Source organism: Lacerta agilis, chromosome 2 (genome assembly GCF_009819535.1).
Source record: "Lacerta agilis isolate rLacAgi1 chromosome 2, rLacAgi1.pri, whole genome shotgun sequence".
NCBI classification, from domain to species: Eukaryota; Metazoa; Chordata; class Lepidosauria; order Squamata; family Lacertidae; genus Lacerta; species Lacerta agilis.
The window spans coordinates 88238514-88258425 of NC_046313.1; the positions used below are offsets into that span (position 1 = coordinate 88238514).

Genomic DNA, 19912 nt, shown 5'->3' on the forward strand with positions numbered 1-19912 from the left:
TCTCTGAGCAGTGCGAGATTCCAGGGGTTCCAGGTGCTTACCCAGGGTTCGTGTTTCCTTCTGGGAATGAGCCACAGCGGAGACTGTGGTGTCTTTATGATATATGGCTTATTTACACATATATACAACCTGAGTGCATGATGGAAGTGTTCACAGCATTAACATCCCAAAAAGGTATTGCATCTCCCGTAGCCACAGGCTTTGATTAAAGCAGAAATCAGCCACGGTTTTTTCTTTGCCTCTTCAGCTTTTTTTCCTGTTGCCTTTACACATACTTTTCAACTCTAAACTCTGACTTTCCCCCTACTAACTATCCAAGAGAGGGAAGAGGACCCCCCAGTCACTTTGTTGTCTGGCACAGAGGCCCCTTTCCTTGGCTTTCTTAATGGCCCATCCCCCCATAGCTGTCAACCTTCCCTTTTTTGGCGGGAAATTCCCCTATCAGTACTATAGTCTATAGAATAGCACTGATAGGGGAATTTCCCGCAAAAAATGGGAAGGCTGACAGCTATGCATCCCGCAGGTGATCACTTCATGAGAAAATATATTGATTTTTATTTTCACAGTTGCTGGGATTACAGGGATTAGAAGTCAAACTCATCACAATATTATTAAATGCCAGTTGATCTGCAGCAACACAGGGCGATGGTTAGAGGGTTGTGTTTGGGAACAAGCATACTGGATTGGATGCATATTTGGCCTATGTCCACATTATACCTTTTAAGAACATTTGAAGCACATTCCTTCCTTCAAAGAATTCTGGGCAGTGTAGTTTGCTAAGGGCTGCTGGGGACTGTAGTTCTGTGAGGGGTAAACTACATTGCCCAGAATTCTTTGTGGGGAAAGAATGTATTTTAAATGTGCTTTAGAGGTATACTGTGAACGTATCCTTTGCCATTTATGTAGTTTCTGAATTCTGTTCCCCACTCCCAAAAAAGTGGTGGAAAGGTGGAATGATTGTTCTGCGGACTTCACACCAGGGAAAACAAACAACCCATTATTACAAGATAAAAGGATCTTTAGCACAGTCCTGACCCCAAAAAACAACACAAGAAAACTGGCTTCCTAATTAAATTTGATCTCAGTTTGTTTTTGTTTTACTCTCTTGCTTTGCTAAAGATGTCACAATGCTGGAGGGAACCAAGACAGATAAACGGAAACCATGCTTGTGCAAGCTTTCAGCTCTGTATTCTTAACTCCCTGGAAACTTCCAAGGCTGGGGGAAAGAACTTTGTTAATATGTTCCTATCCAAATCCTAAAGACAACAAATCATTCCTGTGCCTTCGTTATAAGAGGCTGCTTATTTTTATTTCACAGTACAAAATAAATGTTCTGTTCAAATTAAGATGACATTTAATATGCTTTAACTGTAAAAATGAATTAATGAATATTTCTTTTCTTTTGAGGGCTGATCCTGCATTCCCGGTGTCTGGCTGGCTGCCTGCCTGTTGAACTCACCGTTCTCAACATCTCCCATCTCCCCTGTAGCTTTCCATGCTTAGATCTTAAGCACCTTATTTGGAAAAAAAGCTTCACTGAAATGAATATGGCAGATTTGTGCCATACATTAAAAATATATATATCATGGAAACTGTAGTTTCCCTTTCACAGAGACACAATTCCCAAAACATTTAACAAACTACAGTCAGTCAGTAAGTAAGTAAGTAAGTAAGGTGCACAGGACTAGCACCACCTCTTTTCCTGTGGTGGTGGTGATGATGATGATGATGATAATACAGTGGTACCTTGGTTCTCAAACGCCTTGCTACTCAAACAACTTTGAACCCAAACACCGCGAATCTGGAAGTAAGCGTTCCAGTTTGCGAACTTTTTTTGGAAGCCGGACATGCTTCGTTTTGGGTGTTACACTTCCATTCTGAGTGTTACGCCGAGGTCTGTCTGTTTTTGCTATTTATTTTGCGTTTTTGTTTTTGCAGCTCTTGTTGGTTTGTGACTGTGCGGAACCCAGTTCAGCTGTTGATAGATGGCTGCAGTACATTGTTTAAAGCTTTCATTTTATGGATCAATGGTCTTGTTAGATAGTAAAATTCATGTTAATTTGCTGTTTTAGGGGTTGTTTTTTAAAAGTCTGGAACGGATTAATCCATTTTGCATTCCTTTCCATGGGAAAGTGCGCCTTTGTTTTGGAACGCTTTGGTTTTGGAATAGACTTCCAGAACGGATTAAGTTTGAGAACCAAAGTACCACTGTAATAATAATAATAATAATAATACATTTTAACATCTCGGTAAACAAGTATAGAACACCCCAAATAAAAGCTACGGGATGCAAAAAAGAAGAAATAGAAATAGAAAAGGTGGCATGGAGTTCCAAATTACATTAGATTACAGTTGCATTCAAGAACATAAAAAGAGTCTGCTGGATCAGGCCAATGCTCCACCTAGTCCATCATCCTGTTCTCACAGTGTCTGTTCCCTTAAGAAGCTCCTGTTCTTCTGCTCATCTATATGTGGAAGCTCTTTGTCCGTCTGGCAGCTGAGGTGTTTCTCCACCTAAATAATGCCCAAACCTGTGGGAGAGATGGGACCTCAAAAAAACAGACAGAAACTCACCCCATCAGGAGTCAGGGTGACATTGGGAGTAAGATCCTCCTCTTGAGGAGGCCTCTGGCTCCAGCTCAGAAACCATATGCTCCAACATTTCTCCAATGAAAATAGGGACGCCCTGTTCCATCATAATAATAATTTTATTATTTTTACCTGCCCAACTGACTGACTGGCGGTTGGCTGGCTTCCAACATATATAAAACCATAATAAAACATTAAATAAAACTTCCCAATACAGGGCTGCCTTCAGATGTCTTCTAAAAGTTGTATAGTTACTTATCTCCTTGGCTTGGGAGTCACATAACTCCATACCCTCCAAAATTTCTTTGATGACAATAGATATGTCCTCAGGAAAAGTGGGACATTCTTGGATCAAATCAGAAACTGGGATGGCTTCTGGAAATCTGGGACTGTCCCCAGAAAATAGGAGGTTCTGAGAAACCCTGGCTGGCAGAGCTTTTAGAACTATGCCTAAGTTGTATCAGTACTGTGCTTTGTCCAGTCTGGTCAATCTGAACCAGGCCATCTTTCTACACCCTTGTTTTCCTCATGGGACCACCCCATTTGAACATGCCCTTGCATAGCCCCACTCTTGTTCCTTGTTTGGGGCTCTGTTTTCCTGTACCTAGGATTGGCCCTGGGTAGTCCTGCTTTTCCCCATGTTACCACTGGCAAATACCCAGATCCCACCTAGTGCATGTAAGGGCCCAATGGTTGAAATTCAGCTTGGCATCTCCATGCCTTTGGATCCCATCATCTCAAAGTATTATAAGGAATTGCATTTGCCTTGGATAGCAATGAGCCAAAGGGAAATTATTTGTTGCAAATGCAGTTGGATATACCTTGCCTTTTAGCTGATTTAGTGATCTAAATGAAAGCTTAAAAGTGAGTGTCTGATGTGTTCATTTCCTCTTTATGACACATCATCAGTTTTTCCTATTAAGTGCGATGGAGTTTTTATAGAACCAGGACTATGAGCAGACCCTTATGACGGGAGATTGCTTTTACTTTTGAAATTGTAACTCATCCCAGCACAACAAGGCTGAGCCAGCACCAGATTTAGTGCAGTGTGGGTGGTTCCCCTGCACAGGGTGCCGAGCCAAGGGCGTGCAAATAATAAAATATTAAAAAGGAATTATTGTGAAAATAAGAAATATTTTGTCCTCGCTCAGCGCACCGTATTACCAAGTCTACCCTGGGTGAGCTGTTCGTGGTGGCAGGCTTTCAATACCTTTAGCTGCTTTGGATGCACATCAGGATGAGTATCCCTTTCTGCCCTGTAATTATTACTTGAGCTCCGTTGCAACATCTGGGCATGTCTTTTCATGTACCAGTAGGTGAATGTGCACATCCTCATTAAGGGACGCCAGTGGTTGCAAAGCTGCTCAGAGCTTGAGCTGAATAGCTGACAGAAAATATAATAATGAGAATAATAAGAATAAGAATAATTTATTATTTCTACCCCGCCCATCTGGCTGGGTTTCCCCAGCCACTCTGGGCGGCTTTCAACAGAACATTAAAAACAGAATAAAACTTCAAACATTAAAAACTTCCCTAAACGGGGCTGCCTTCAGATGTCTTCTAAAAGTTGGATAGTTGTTTATTTCCTTGATATCTGATGAGAGGGCATTCCACAGGGTGGGCACCACTACCGAGAAGAGTATAGTATATATGTAAAGTATATATGACCGAAAATAAATAAATGTAAAGTATATATGACCGAAAAAAATAAAAAAAACATAAAGGATCCAATACCTGATCAAAAAGTAATGAACTGTAATTATGCTTAAAGTTAGTAAACAGTAGTTCTGATATTGGGATTCATTGTGGGGGAAAATATGAATAATACATGAGAGCTGTAGTCCCAAACACACTCACTAGGGAATATGTTCTGTTGAACTCAATAAATCTGTTTATGATTATGTTGCAAGAGCTTCCAAACAGTGTGCAGTGTTTTAAGAGCTACAGGAAACAATACAAGTTTTTTGAACTAATTTCATAATTGCAAAAACACAAGACATTGCAAAACTGGCACAGTGTTTCAGAAACAATTAGGTACATCAGTAATATGGAAGATCTGGTCCATTGTAATTTCACAGCTTTTTCTTATTACTATTTTCCCATTTCTGACTTGGCTGAAGATATTTCTCTTTAATTCAGCATGAAGAAGCCGTTATGAATTCCGGACATTAATATACTGAGATAGTGGTCCTCTGCCACTGTCCTTTTAGTTAACATACACAATAACATTCAATGCTTCTTGTGGGGAAAATAGTCCATCTTTATCATGAGTCTAATTTGGAAAAATGGATGAAAATGCACTAGTCCATGTCTTGAGCTGCTCTTCCTCCATGTCTGGATTGTGTTTAGAGTTAGCATGCCAGTTGCACTGGGTGGCTTAGAAACAATCCAAGACTAAATGCCTGGAACACAATTCATTTACCCTCCTTTTCTCTAAGGAAGGCACATCCAACAGGTAGATCGTGATCACTGGACGTCTGTGGTAGATCACTGGCTCCTCCAAAGAAGCTCAACAACAACTTTGACCTGAACCCCCATAAGGGGGGTAGATCACTGCCAGTTTTTAACTCTGTAAGTAGATCACAGTCTCTTGGGAGTTGGCCACTCCTGCTCTAAGGAATGTGTGTATGTACAGAGGTGGGTATAAAGCCAAGGCTGTATTCACTGAGAAGAGTTTTTGCTCAGTTGAAGGTATCAGAAAAAAGCTGAAGGTTATGTGCTGTATGGTTCAGTATACAGGTAGTACGGTGAGCCAGCACGGTAAAGTGCTAGTGGATTTCTCTGTAAACTTGTATCTTTACAAGGTTTACTTTTTAGACCAGAAGAACTGTATAATAGTAGATAAGGTCACAATGTGTCAGCATCTCCTAAAGTTTATGTAGCTGGTGTGTTTATGCTTGTGCCATGAGACTTTATATTCTAAACCGGAGTGGGAAAGGAGTTTTCTTAACTGGGAACTCTGGAAAAGGCTGACTACTAGAAAGCAGGAAAACTCTGGTGTTTTGCTGGAAGACTCAGCACAGAGAAGAAGAAGAAGAAGAGTTTGGATTTGATATCCCGCTTTTCACTACCCGAAGGAGTCTCAAAGCGGCTAACATTCTCCTTTCCCTTCCTCCCCCACAACAAACACTCTGTGAGGTGAGTGGGGCTGAGAGACTTCAGAGAAGTGTGACTAGCCCAAGGTCACCCAGCAGCTGCATGTGGAGGAGCGGAGACGCGAACCCGGTTCCCCAGATAACGAGTCTACCGCTCTTAACCACTACACCACACTGGCTCTCTCAGAGGTGGATTTAGGGAAGCACAACCAGTTGTCTCACACTGGGCACTGAGTTGAGAGGGTGCAACAGGGGGACCACAACAATGAATGGGAGGCGAGAGGCAGGGTGGTGTAGTATCAACAACAGATGGTGGGCTCAAGTCTAACAGGTTCATGGGCCAACTGACTTCTACAAGTCGTAACATTTATCTTCCCCTTGGCCATTCTGTTTGTGTTTTAGTTTTCCCCACAAGTGTAATATTCCCGAAAAAGTTTATGCTAACAGTCCCTGGTGGCCCCTTTCATACCTTTCCAAACTGTGACCACTAAGTGGCTGATCAGGGCTTTTTTTCAGGAAAAAAAGATATTTGGAACTGTTAATTGTGGGTCTGGATCTATGTGTTGATTAGTTTTATTCTTTAATTCCTGGAAGAGAGAGACTAAAAGATTTGTGCTTGTGGGCATGTCCAACATATATACACAGATAAGCCGGCAGTTATGAGAAACCTGGTTGATTTTGGAGAGTTTTAGTGGGTACCACACCATCCATGTGTCACATTTAACATAATTTATTGGGTGTGAGGAAACTAATTTTAGGACTGACTGTTTGTGCAATTCAATGTAGGCCATCTCCCCTATTACTTTACCACAATCAGTTTCCTAGTTTCCTGAGACTTTCTATAGTACCCATGTCTAAATCTAACAATATTCCATCAATATTAGAGACCAAACTTTCATTACTGAATCAATATCCGTCAATTAGATATTCTAAGGCAGACAAAGGAGGTAGGGCTTGCTCTTTCATTTTAGCTTGTGCAAAGAAGGATCGTAATTGGGAGTTTTTGCATTGAGGTCAGGTTAATAATGCAGTTTTTAAACAGATTTGGAATATTTAATTCTCTTTGTTTTTATTTTGTGAGTACTGCATCGGTATGCAATCCGGTTTAATCTGAGGTTAGAATGTTAAGTGGCATCTGATGCATTTCTTATGCAGCAGAAGCTTCCGGGAAGAGCCACAGGTCAGGGAAAGCGCTCGTGCTTTGCATTCACAAGGCGCAATACTCTGCTCTCAGCGACGCTGTCAAAAAGGGTCGTCAGAGGGATGAGATGCTCATAGAGCCCCCGCATAACGTGGGCAGCGTTAATTACAAGGTCGCTTCACACGTTCCTATTTAATGAGAAAAAGATGGCAGCCTTCAAAGTGGCAAAAGGGCAATATTTGGCCAGATGCAACGGAAGACGGGCTCCTGCGCTTCTTCAAATTAACCTAGAACAAAATTCAGCAGGTGTTCAGCTTCTTTTACCTCTGGAGTCGTTTGCCGCATGCTTTAAACCAGCGTGCTACCTCCGTGCATGGGTATGGAGCGTGGAGCAAGAGAGAAGGCGAATAACGAGGTAAGGAGGGAAATGCATACGAAGCAGGAAATGGGTTTAAGAAGAACAGGTTTGCATTTCTTTGCGGAGCAGGGTTCGCGCTCCCAGCCCTTTCTTTTTCTTTTCTCCCTCCCCCCCGCTATCATTTGCCGCTGGAGACGAAAACCGCAGGGAGCCAGTTCCCTTGGAATCCGTGATCCCGAAGAAAGATGCTTAAGATTTCAGAGGGAAGGCAGAGGAGGAGGAGGAGGAGGAGGAGGAGGGAGAAAGCGACGCCGAGAGAAGTCAGCTGACGGCTTTGGCTTCACGTGACGCCCCAGTCAACATGGCTGCGCCCAGGCACAGGCCACTTTGGTTCGCTCTCGCTTGCTGGGCTGTGTGGCTCCGCGCCGCCGTGTGCTTGGAGGGAGGCCAAGGCACTTGTGGCTGCAGCAGCGCCAACCGGGCGAGCGGCGAAGAAGCAGCCGCGAGGAAGTACTCCCTGGAGGCGAATGTCGCCCATCAGCCAAGAGGCGAGCCGGAAAGCTCGCAATCGAAAGAGGAGGGCAGGCAGGTAGGTGGGTAAAGCGAAGCGACCGAAGGGTAGCTGTGGGGAGAAGAAGGGGGCGGTACAGATGGTGGCAGCGCAGAGACCAGATTAAGAGCACGGCGAAGTTTGGTGAACTTGTTCCAGTGGACTCTGCAGATGGCATTTGATCCGAACCAATGGCTTCAAGGTACAAGAAAGGAGCTTTCTGACTGTTCGGAAGTGGAACAGACTCCCACAAGAGGTGGTGGGCTTCCTTGGTTGTTGTTTTTTAAAGCAGAGAACTGGATGGCCATCTGTCATGTATGATCGATCTAGCTGAGATTTCTACATTGCAGGAGGTTGGGCTACGTGACCCAATCAAAGTCCTTTCCAACTCTACAATATGATTCTAAGAGGACCTTAAAGAAGGTTACCCAGGAAGTATCCTTAGAAGTGCTTTGTGAACAAGTGTGGCTGTGTGCTTAAGTCTAAGGCAGTGATGGCGAACCTTTTAGAGACAGAGTGCCCAAACTGCAACCCAAAACCCACTTATTTATCACAAAGTGCCATCATGGCAATTTAACCTGAATATTGAGGTTTTAGTTTAGAAAAAAACCTCTTACATTAACATCTTTTGTCTTAAAAGAAAAACACAATAACAGAGCTTTCAATGATAGGCCTACAAACAACTTTTTTTTTGAAAGGTAAAAGTTTGCGTTTGGCATGCTTTTGAACAATTATTGTGAATTTTGCTGTTGTACACATGCTGATAATTTGTCTTAACCTTGCTGAACTCAAGGCAGCTTACTCCTGAGTAGGAACAACAAACTGGCGGGAGGCCCTAGCACATCAAAAGTCGAGGCCTGCTCAGCCGCTCACCAGGGTTACCAGGGCTGTAAATGCGAGAGCAGAGCAGGAAGGTGGGTTGGGCACAACCAAGCATGATGACGGGGAGGCGCCCAGAGGTGCCGTCAGGTTTGGTTGCGGTGGCAGATGGGCTTGGTCAGTGACTTGAGTAGTGGTGGCGCAGGCTTTGGACGGAGTGGCAGTTTCCCAGCACGAGCCCTCCTTTCCTCCCCACCCCAAGGGTGAAAATGGTGCCTTAGCAGCGCTGGGACCATGCTGGAAGTGCCCCCTTTGGCACGCTTGCCATAGGTTCGCCACCACTGGTCTAAGGCATATTATAGACTTCCCTTGAGTACCACCAGGAAAAACCCACTGGCCTTTTTCAGCCTGGTGTCATCCAGATCAGTGTTTTTCAACCACTGTTCCACGGCACACTAGTGTGCCGCGAGATGTTGCCTGGTGTGCCGTGGGAAAAATTGAAAAATTCAAGAGAATTACTTTATATATAGTCAATATAGGCACAGAGTTAATTTTTTTAACATTTTCTAATGGTGGTGTGCCTCGTGATTTTTTTCATGAAACAAGTGTGCCTTTGCCCAAAAAAGGTTGAAAAACACTGATCCAGATAACTAGGGCTATAATTCACATCATATCTTCCTGCCTGCCAGGCTGACTGAGGAGCTCTAGGGAAGTGGCTGGGCAAAGGCAAAATTACTCAGACCTGTGCCTAGAAAGCACAACTAGTGGAAAACCTCTTGGACCTGTGCTCTCTAGGCATGGGGCAAACAGAAATGTGGAGATAGCCATAAGTTTTCCTCTTCAGCTAACATATCACATGAGAGCTGAGTTGATCAAAATACCATTTCACCAGCTACCTTTGTTTAGTTTGTTGTGAAGAGGCCACATTTTCTCATTAATAAACTTAAGTATCTTTTTCTCCTGTGACAGCACCCCACTATCTGGTGGACTTTTTGTTATTTCTATCAATAATATGACCATTCTATACCTCAGAAAGCAGGAATGGAATGATTTGTACAAGTTCTTTTTCACAGCTCATGAGGATCCTAGGAGCATGATTGCTTCACAGATTTGATCTGGTCTGGAATTTAGATTCTCCTGTTCATTGTTGCACATAGCCACGTCGGCCCAACTGCACTGGCTGCCAATTAGTTTCTGGGCCCAATTCAAAAATGCTGTTTTTGACCTATAAAGCCTTAAATGGCTCAAGACTGCAGTACCTCAAGGACCTCCTCTCCCCATATGAACTGACCCAGAACCGGTGATCATCATCTGAGGCCCTTCTTTATGTGCCTTCTCCACAAGAGGTCCAGAGATGGAAACATAAAAATGGGCCTTTTCTTTGGTGGCTCCCCACTTGTGCAATGCTCTCCCTCAGGGAGGCTTGTCTGGCACCTTCATTACATATCTTTAGGCACTAGGTAAAAACGTTTCTCTTTAATCAGGCCTTATAATACTTACAATAATAGTAATAATGCCTAACAACTCATTGATTTGAAACAGGAGCACCATTAATGTGATTACACTCAAAGATCTCAGGCAAATCACTTTCTCCGCACTTACAATGGGTATTATTTATTTATTTTATTTATTAATTAAATTTATATACACTCCTCATCACATGATCTCAGGGCGGTTCACAGAATAAAATACAAGATAAAAACACAAGTAAATAATTAAAGCAAAAACAATAAAATAATACCCCCTCTTCCCACAGACACCTTTAAAAGGCTGTAGAATATTAATCAGCCCAAGGCCTGGTTGAAGAGGAATGTTTTCACCTGGCGCCTAAAAATATATAAGTAAGGCACCAGGCGAACCTACCCGGGGAGAGCATTCCACAAACGGGGAGCCATTGCAGAAAAGGCCTGTTCTTGTGTTGCCATCCTCCAGACCTCATGTGGAGGAGGCACAGGAAGTCCAGGACTCTGAAACTGAGGATTGCAAATGGGATTCCTTCATTCAGGCAGAACATGCATGCAGTTCAGTGTTGAAATGCTCAGATCCTTAAAAATATGTTAGCCCACACATAAGATATGGAACTGTCTTCAGAGCTGCACAGGAAACTGAAAATATTTCAGTGCTGTCTTGACTACCGGTACTGAATTCCGAACCATCTAGTAGAATAAAGGTCTGGTTTCATAGTACTAAGTGCAGCTTGATAGAGTCTATCTCAATGAACAGATATATGATTGTGTTGTTAATTTTAATGGGAAGACTGACATCTAGCAAGCATGACTGGGCATGGGATGACCACTGTCAATGCTAAATAGAACTCATTTCTGAGAATGCTTGTACAATTCTTTTTTGGGTTGGTTGTAAGGTAATTAGAATTTCCAGCTTTCTTTTAGGACTCTGGAAGGAGCATGTCAAATCTTAAGTTTATTGGCTTGGTTGTATTTTGTGTGGATATGATTTTAAGCAAGTTTCTAGAAGACCATATGATTGCAAAAGAAGTGAAATTCAATCCCAGGACCCGTTCACACAACATTGGCAAAGAAAGAGTCCTGACACTGGATTCTGGACAGGTGTAGTGCCCTAGCTTTTCCCAAGTCTCCATGGTTGAAGTCATTAAAGTGCTTCCTAAGACCACTAAATCAAGATAGGAAACATACATTTAATTCAGTGGCTTCTGGCAATTTGAAGATATCCTCTTACTTCTTACTATATTATATAATCAGACTTCTAGCCTGCAGCTGCTTTTTTGCATATAGTAGGTGTCTTTGGGAGGGCTTGTGCCAACTGCAGTATTGGCAGTGGGTAGTTATCTAGGAGCTGGTGGGCAATTTCTGCTAGAGGCAGAATGTATTATATAGCACACATGTACAATACATTCTTAAATTGCAGGGTTCACTCTGCATCTTACGTGCAGAGCCTTCAAATACGAAGTATAAGTGCTTGCCTTATTACCTTACAATTGCTCATCTTTGCATTACTGAGGAGAATACAATGTGCAGCAGTTCTGAATTTACTTAAGGAAGAGCAATTCAATTGAAGAAACTTAAGTAGGGCTTTGGAATCTATTTCCTTAAAGGGTTTCAAGAACAGTTTGGTGGTCCCAATAATTGCTAAGGGTCTTGGCAGACCATGTAATGATTTTGCTGCCTGTTGTGGCAATTGTAATGTGCTATGTGAGATGCTATATGATTTTTAATAGTATTTTCTTGCTTCTTTTATTTCTTATATTTCAATGTAAAGGTAAAGGACCCCTGGACAGTTAAGTCCAGTTGAATTCGACTATGGGGTGTGGTGCTCATCTCTGCTTTCAGGCCGAGATAGCCAGCATTTGTCCACAGACAGCTTTTCTGGGTCATGTGGCCAGCATAACTAAACAGCTTCTGGTGCACAGAACACTGTGTTGAGTGCCAGAGCGCACAGAAATGCTGTTTACTTTCCTGCCGCAGCAGTACCTATTAATCTACTCACATTGGTTTGCTTTCGAATGCTAGGTTAGCAGGAGCTTGGGCAAAGCAATGGGAGCTCACACTGTCACACAGATTCAAACTGGCCACCTTATGATTGGCAAGCCCAAGAGGCTCGGTGGTTTAAACCACAGCACCACCCGCGTCCTGGTATATTTATATACCTTTATATTTTATTGTATTACAGTTTGGATTCCATGAACATTTAATATGGTGAATGTGCCATTTCCCATCCTTAACCAGAAATCCACAGACAAGCTGTGGACCAGCTGAATGAAGTTTGTGGACTACTGGTGGACCACAGCTTAGGAACTCCTGGTCTAGGGCAAAGGCCTGCTTCCTGCTACCTATCAGGTCATTTCCAATTTCATGCTTCTGTAAAATCAGTAGAACAAATTTGAAGCAACTGCAAAGTTGCTAGCTTGAAAGACCTTATAGACCACATTGTGGTCTGGTTTAAGTGGTTTCAAATTATCTTCAGGAAAGATGGCATGGAATTGTGCAGTCAGTGTTTCTAGTGGTCAGTTTCAGTTGTAAGCAAAATAAAACCTGGGCACTTCTAGATTTTGTTATCTTCTGTATCCGAGATTTTAGGACAGCACATGAGTAAAAAGGGTCACGGCATGTGGGGTGTGTTTCTGAATGTTCTGAAAACTTTTTTCATAATTGAAATACAGAGTTGACACAGTGAAAAGACACTTGATCAGCAAAGCAGCAATCTCAAGTTGTCAGCAAAAGCCCAGCTGCTGCCTTTGCTCTGCTGAAGGAGCGAGCGCCTGTTCTGGCAGGGCTCTGGTGCAGAATGGAGGACTGTTTTGGGTGATGCGATACAGAATGTTGCATATGCCTGGCAATGCCTTTTGCTGAAAAGGAATTGGATCTGCAAAGCTACTGGTAGATGGATCTTGTGTGCTGCTGGAATTATTAGAACCAGGGGGTTGACGCCATGCAAGAGGATGAATTATGTAATTGGGCAGTATATTTGATGCTTTGCTCAGCTCTGCCAATTCTGTCCTGATTAATTTGAGCGGCTTTGTGGCAAGCACTTTACAAGCATGCCCCTTCATGTCATTACTCTTTGCTGAATGCTCCTGGCTGTTTCTTTTGTTGCACAGCAGCATTTTGATAAATGCTTCCCAGAACGGCACACAACCTCTCATACTGAACTTGCAGTCTCAGTTGTTGGTTGTTCCATAATTCTAAGTTACAGCAATAAGTGCTAGTGGTCCAGGACTGCAGGACTCGGAGCGGCCATTCTTTATCTCTCAATGTTTTATCATTCATTGTCTGGAAATGACTAGAGCAGAACTGATGGCCGGGAATCTCTCTCTGGTCTTCCTTTTCCCAATAGAGTATGGTGAGTACAGTTATCTTTGCTGCTGTTCCTGGGACCTAGAAGTTTTCATATTCTGAGTAGGTGACACCAGAAACTTCCGTAAATGGCTTTGCCACCACATATTTGTTTGGGCAGGAATGGGGAACCTGTGGCCCTCCGGAGGATGTTGGACTGCAACTCCCATGAAGCCCAGTTGACATGGCCTATAGATAGGGATGATGGGAGTTGTAGTCCCTGGTTTAGGGAAATATGTAGCTGATTCATTATTAAAGACGAAACAAAGTACACTTCCTAATAATATTCAAGTGTGTGTTTTATGCTACATAGTACTGGATAGAAACAACATTTTAAGTCAATGTGGTGCTGTGATCAGAGTGTTTTATTTATTCATATATTACATTTCTATCTTGCTTTTCCTCTAAGGAGCTTGAGGAAGCGTATGTGGTTTTCCCTATCCTCTTCTCCTCAAGTTTTATCCTTGCAAAAAACCCTGTGAAGATAGTATTTGGTCCAGGGTCACTTTGTGAGATACATTGCGTTGGCTCCCCATGTTGTGTCTTGGTTGTGGGAGACACAGGTTCAAATCTCCTTTTGGCCTTTTACTGTGTGACTTAGACAAGTCACTGTCTATTGGATTGCCCTATTTTTAAAGGTGAATGAGGTGAATGGAAAGTGAACTGCAAAGCACTGTTGTGTCTTTGAGCTACCATTATTTATCTCGCTAACTTTTCCTCGTGACTTTAGAACAACTGTGGCTCAAGCAAAAGCAATTTTCCATTTGCAAAGAGCTTTGCAAACTCAGCACAATCTGGCATTGTGCCAGGAGGATATTAATTAATTGGATGTCTCAACTCCTAAAACTCATTTTTACTGAGGAAAATATGATTTGTGGACATAATCCTCCCCTACATTCCCCCCCCCCATTTGTACATTACATATTTGCATGTTTGCTAATACATTGAGCACAACTATCGTTTGTTTGATAGGAAAAAAATAAAAGTCAGAGGCTATAAAATAAAAAGCAATCTTTCCCTTCATTCCAGCTCTTTCAGACATTGGCAGCAAACCTTAGAATGCCAAGGACAACCTAAAATTAAAAAAAATCACCATTAAGAAGTTTAAAGACTCCAAGTTCTTTTGCAAAGGACTAATATATGAAACTACATGCTTGCATGTTTTGTTTCTGTGCTGACAACACTTCCGGTTTTTTATCCTGTGTCTTGGAATGTGTCTGAAATTTTGAACTGGAGCTTATCCTGGCAACTTAACTTTGTGGTATGTTTGCTGTTCCCTCATATTTGGCTTCCATGATTGCCCTCCTCAGGAACCCTCCTCACATTTATTTATTTATTATTAAATTTGTGTACTGCCCTTCATCTGAGGATCACAGGGAAGTTTACAGTATAAATCACATGTCAAACCAACAATCAATTTGGAGACAAGCGTGCAAAGCTCTGACCGCTCCATGTGTTGGAGGTTGAATTTCTGAAGCGAGAAGACATCTTGCGCTCAAGGAACTTCCCCGCAAATTTTAGATCCTTGGTCTTCCGACTTATTTATTGAATCAATTTGTATACAGTGGTACCTCAGGTTACATATGCTTCAGGTTACATACGCTTCAGGTTACATACTCCGCTAACCCATTTTGTTTCCAGAAATAACGCATCAGGTTAAGAACTTTGCTTCAGGATAAGAACAGAAATTGTGCTCTGGCGGCACAGCGGCAGCGGGAGGTCCCATTAGCTAAAGTGGTGGTTCAGCTTAAGAACAGTTTCAGGTTAAGAACGGACCTCCAGAACGAATTAAGTTCTTAACCTGAGGTACCACTGTACTGCCTTCCAAGGGGGAAAAACCCCATTCCTGAACTGTGCTTGCCCCAGCTGTTGTGTTTTACATGCAGGTAGAATATCTTAAGTGTGCTAATTCATTAGTAACACCTGTAGGTTTGTATCACGTGTCACCCAAATACCGGTAGTTGTTGATGTTTAATTTCTTGTTAATCCTTTCAAAATGAAAGGTGGTATATAAATTCTTGTAATAAAAATAAATAAATAAATAAAGTTGGCACTGCCCCTGCACCTGAAGATTTTAGAAAAGAAACTTGTGTTTCTGTGCCTGCTAAAAATTGGACTCTTGTATGGTTTTCCAGCCTCGGAATGATAGGTGGCTGCACTGGAAATAGCTGACTGACATGCCAATAAATTGGCATCCTGCAGTCATTCATTCCCAAGTATCCATCCCCTTCACATTGTTCATGAAATTCATTTATTTATAAAAAAAAATATTTACATACCACGGTGTCATAAAAATGTATCACAGCAGTTTGCAACAGTATAAAACCATACAGTGCAGTAAAAAAAAAAAAAACTCACAAAATGTTATAAACAAGTTAAAATGAAAAAAATAAATAAAAACAAACCAGTAAGCCATTGTGGAGGATTACCATACTCATATTCACCTGCATAGGCCTGCTGGAATAGAAAAATTTTCAGCAGGCATTCAACAGTTGTTGTTGTTGTTGTTGTTGTTGTTGTTGTTGTTGTTATGACATAAGGCTGGGGGAGGGCAGGGGGAAGGATGAACAGTGAAATGGCCAGAATGCATCTCTAATATTATATATATATATATATATATATATATATATATATATATTCACATATTAAAACTAATACGGGGCAATTTTTGTGATGTTGTTAGATCATAGTTCCCATTATACCTTACCATTGGCTTTGCTGGTTGGAGTTGATGGGAACTATAATAAATAAATAAATAAATAAATAAATAAATAAATAACAACTACTACTACTACTACTACTACTACTACTACTAATAATAAATTATTTATACCCCGCCCATCTGGCTGGGTTTCCCCAGCCACTCTGAGTGGTTCCCAACAGAATATTAATAATAATAAAGTGATAAAACATCAAACATTAAAAACTTCCCTAAACAGGGCTGCCTTCAGATATCTTCTGAAAATCAGATACTGTAGTTGTTTATTTCCTTGACATCTGGTGGAGGGCATTCCACAGGGCGGGTGCCACTACCGAGAAGGCCCTCTGCCTGGTTCCCTGTAACCTCACTTCTCGCAGTGAGGGAACCGCCAGAAGGCCCTCGGCGCTGGACCTCAGTGTCTGGGCTGAATGACGGGAGACGGTCCTTCAGGTATACTGGAGTCAAACAACAGTGAGACGATGCACTGCTCTGAGCCGTAAAGTGTGTTATTGCACCGCACTGTTCAGAAGCTGTGAACAGTGTTTCTGCTCTGCACGAGCAAGTAAACAAACCATAAACAGTTTATCTTAGTGTAATGTCTGAATCTAGGGTCTATTCCATCCTTAACAAGCTGCGACCATTTATTCAACAGCAAGCCATGATTTAAGGCCGCCCAGCGATCATATTTCATTGGAGCAAAACAAAACCTGGTGTGAGGCTTGTTGACCCACTCATGTGATGGGAGAAGCAAAATGGATATGTGTGCTACGCAAGCAGCTGATCTTACCTGCCCCCCTCACCTGACATCACTATGATGCCAGATGTGTGACAGGTGGGTGTCATTTGGGGACCTGGCAAACCAAGGGGGAGAGGGCCCCCCTATAACCTAAACAAGTTTAAATTCTGCTGGACACTTAAAACCAACATTGATTTTAAATAGCAATACAAATTGGACTCACTTGGGATGTTGTCGACTTGCCTTTCTTGGAGGCTTTTAAGCAGACGTTGGATGGCACCTTGTCATGGATTCTTTAGTAGAGATTCTTTGCATTGCAAGGGGTTGGACTAGATGACCCTCGGGGTCCCTTCCAGCTCCACAGTCCTGTGATTCTTTGAAATCAGAGCATACACATTAGGAGCTATATTTCATTTACTGCTAAGGCTGAAAATAATCCACACAGGTACATAATTAAAGGTATGCTGAAATTCAGTTTCAAGGACAATATTGAGAGGCTGCTTCCCCCCCCCTTTTTTTTTTACTGTGCATTGACGGGCGAGAATCTGCCTGCATACGTCAGTGTGGGATGATTCAGTTGCTGAAGCATAAAAGAAGGGTTTTTGTTCTTCTGCCTTTAATTTTTGAAATGCTCCTGTTCTTGTGTGTGCTCCAGAGATAACCGAGGGGTGAGCTATTAATCTGTGATTTCTGAGCCAACTTGGAACAGCTACCTTAGCAGTAGTGAATCAGCAAGAAATGGGAAGATAGGCAGAGCTGCAGTTCGTACCTTCGTCATAGTTTTGCATTTTCTTTAGATCAAAAGAAACTCTCACACACAAATAATTGCGCCCCGCCAAGCAATAAACCAAGGAAGAGAGAACACAGAACTCCTCAGCTGATGGGTTCTGTTGATGATGATCACAAGGCATTTAGGCAGCTGCTGCGCTTGAGAGATGCAGGAGGTATTGCTAATATCAAATCCAGCCCAATCTTAGGAAACAAACAGAATTCTGTTGAAAGCATGTGTGTCTCTCTTTCTTCAGGGAACTTCCCAGTTCTGGGTGCGCTGCTAACTTTCGAGCCCATTTTGTATTTGGCCTGATTATAAAGAAATCTAATGGAGCTGCATCTCTGTGCTGGGAAATGTTCTACCTGTTGGATTGTTGCCTGTTAGGTGGTTGTGGTGTCCAGGGCAGGCACAGGAGGGATAAAGAAAGAAATAGAAAATAAAAAAGATGATCCAGTCTTAGAGCACAACAGTTTGGAACTGAAGGCAGAGCTGCGGAGGTTTATTTGAATACAGTGGTACCTCTGGTTATGTACTTAATTCGTTCCGGAGGTCCGTTCTTAACCCGAAACCGTTCTTAACCTGAGGTACCACTTTAGCTAATGGGGCCTCCTGCTGCCGCCGGCGTGCAATTTCTGTTCTCATCCTGAGGTAAAGTTCTTAACCCGAGGTACTACTTCTGGGTTAGCGGAGTCTGTAACGTGAAGTGTTTGTAACCCAAGGTGTTTTTAACCCAAGGTACCACTGTATAGACTCTGCATTTTTTGTTTATGGACAGCCTTGTTGCTTGAGACTTACAATAAACCAAATATATTAGTGCTGCTTTGAAAGGTCCAGTCTACCATCTTGATTCAAGATGGCATCCAAATGTTATTCAGAAATAGACTTTCTGCTGTGTTCTTTCCTATAACCTGTAGGGAGGGTATAACCTGTAGCCTCCCTGCAGTCAGGATAGTCTGTATTATTTTGTCTTCATTTGTTCTTCAAACTTCATCTCAGTTTTCTTTGCAGCACACCTTTACGCATACCCTCATTCTCATTCACCTCTTTTGCATTCAGTATCTACTGATTCCCCATCCTGCTCTGTTTTCCCTGTGTAATACAGTAAAGCTTCAGATACCCCCACTATCAACAACCTGAAGCTCCCCCAGCCCCTTTTGAGTAACTTAAATCCATTGATTTCAAGGGGTCTACTGTGAGAAGCACTAACGTTGACGATTACCCAATACAGGTATGTCCTCAGTGTAAAGTTGTTGGTCAACGGCACGCTGGCAGCCATACAGGTGCAGCAATTACTTCTTACCACCTCCAGCATGGAAGGAAAATGAGGAGCTTTGCTGATACGTACTTTCCTGAAACGGCCTCCTTCATTTTGCAGATGGCCTCTATTCCAGCCGGAGTGTTTACGATGGGAACTGATGAGCCAGCTATACAACAAGATGGAGAGTCACCCGCCAGGAGAGTCCACATCGAACATTTCTTCATGGATCGCTATGAAGTCAGCAATGCAGAATTTGAGAAGTTTGTGAATGCCACTGGCTACCTCACAGAGGTAGGGAACAGAAATATTTGGACTCCCCCCCCCCCAACGACAACCTTGTAGGAAAACAGTAAATTACAAAGCGATCTTATGTGGTGGAATTAAGATAAAATAAAATAAATAATATAAGACAGGCAACTTCTCACTTATGAGGGGGTTACGTCCCGGGCCCCATGCACATAAGCAAAATGTGTGGAAGTGGGGAGCCTCATCAGAGCAGGGAACAAGGGCAATTTAAGAGGCACCAGAAAAAAACTTTTTCTTTTATACTGCACCTTTGCCTCCCGATCACCAGAAAGGGCAGAGAACAGCGTGTCTGATCCTGCTGCAGTACAGTTTCCTGCCCAACAGCTGTTGAGCGGGGTAGCGCTGCAGCAGTGAGAGGTCCCGTGCGCCATTTTGGGAGCCTATAGTTTCTTTTTTTAAAAAGCCTTTCAAATATTTATTTCTGGACTTTTGGCTTACTGATGTTCTCTTCAGGCTCTGAGGAGAGACTCCTCATAAGCCTTGAGGACTTTACAGCTCTTTCTCGCCATTTCCAGGATTGCTTGCTTGCTTGCTTGACTGACTTACTTTCCGGCGCCACAAGTATACGTGATAGCTGCTGACTTCTGGTCCTGCCCTGAGAAGATGCACCCTACTTAAAAATAATACAATATATGCAATATAATGTTTTTACATACCGGTAGTGAACCATTTTCCATGGATTTGCTGGTCTTCAAATCCCACCTTAATGACAAGTTCATTAGATGCTTCTGATCAGGCTGATTTCTTTCAGCTTCTCCCTTACTTAATAATATCTC

General features: G+C 42.5%; 1 protein-coding gene across 1 annotated transcript in view; it reads left to right on the forward strand.

The window, feature by feature from the left end:
- Window positions 1–7515: 7515 nt before the first annotated feature.
- The window catches only part of SUMF1 (sulfatase modifying factor 1), a 60193-nt gene continuing 47796 nt past the window's right edge, over window positions 7516–19912 (forward strand). The window contains exons 1-2 of the mRNA XM_033141183.1: window positions 7516–7772; window positions 18948–19121. Coding sequence (XP_032997074.1) covers window positions 7545–7772; window positions 18948–19121 — 402 coding nt within the window. The 5' untranslated portion in view covers window positions 7516–7544. The remainder of the gene's footprint in view (window positions 7773–18947; window positions 19122–19912) is intronic.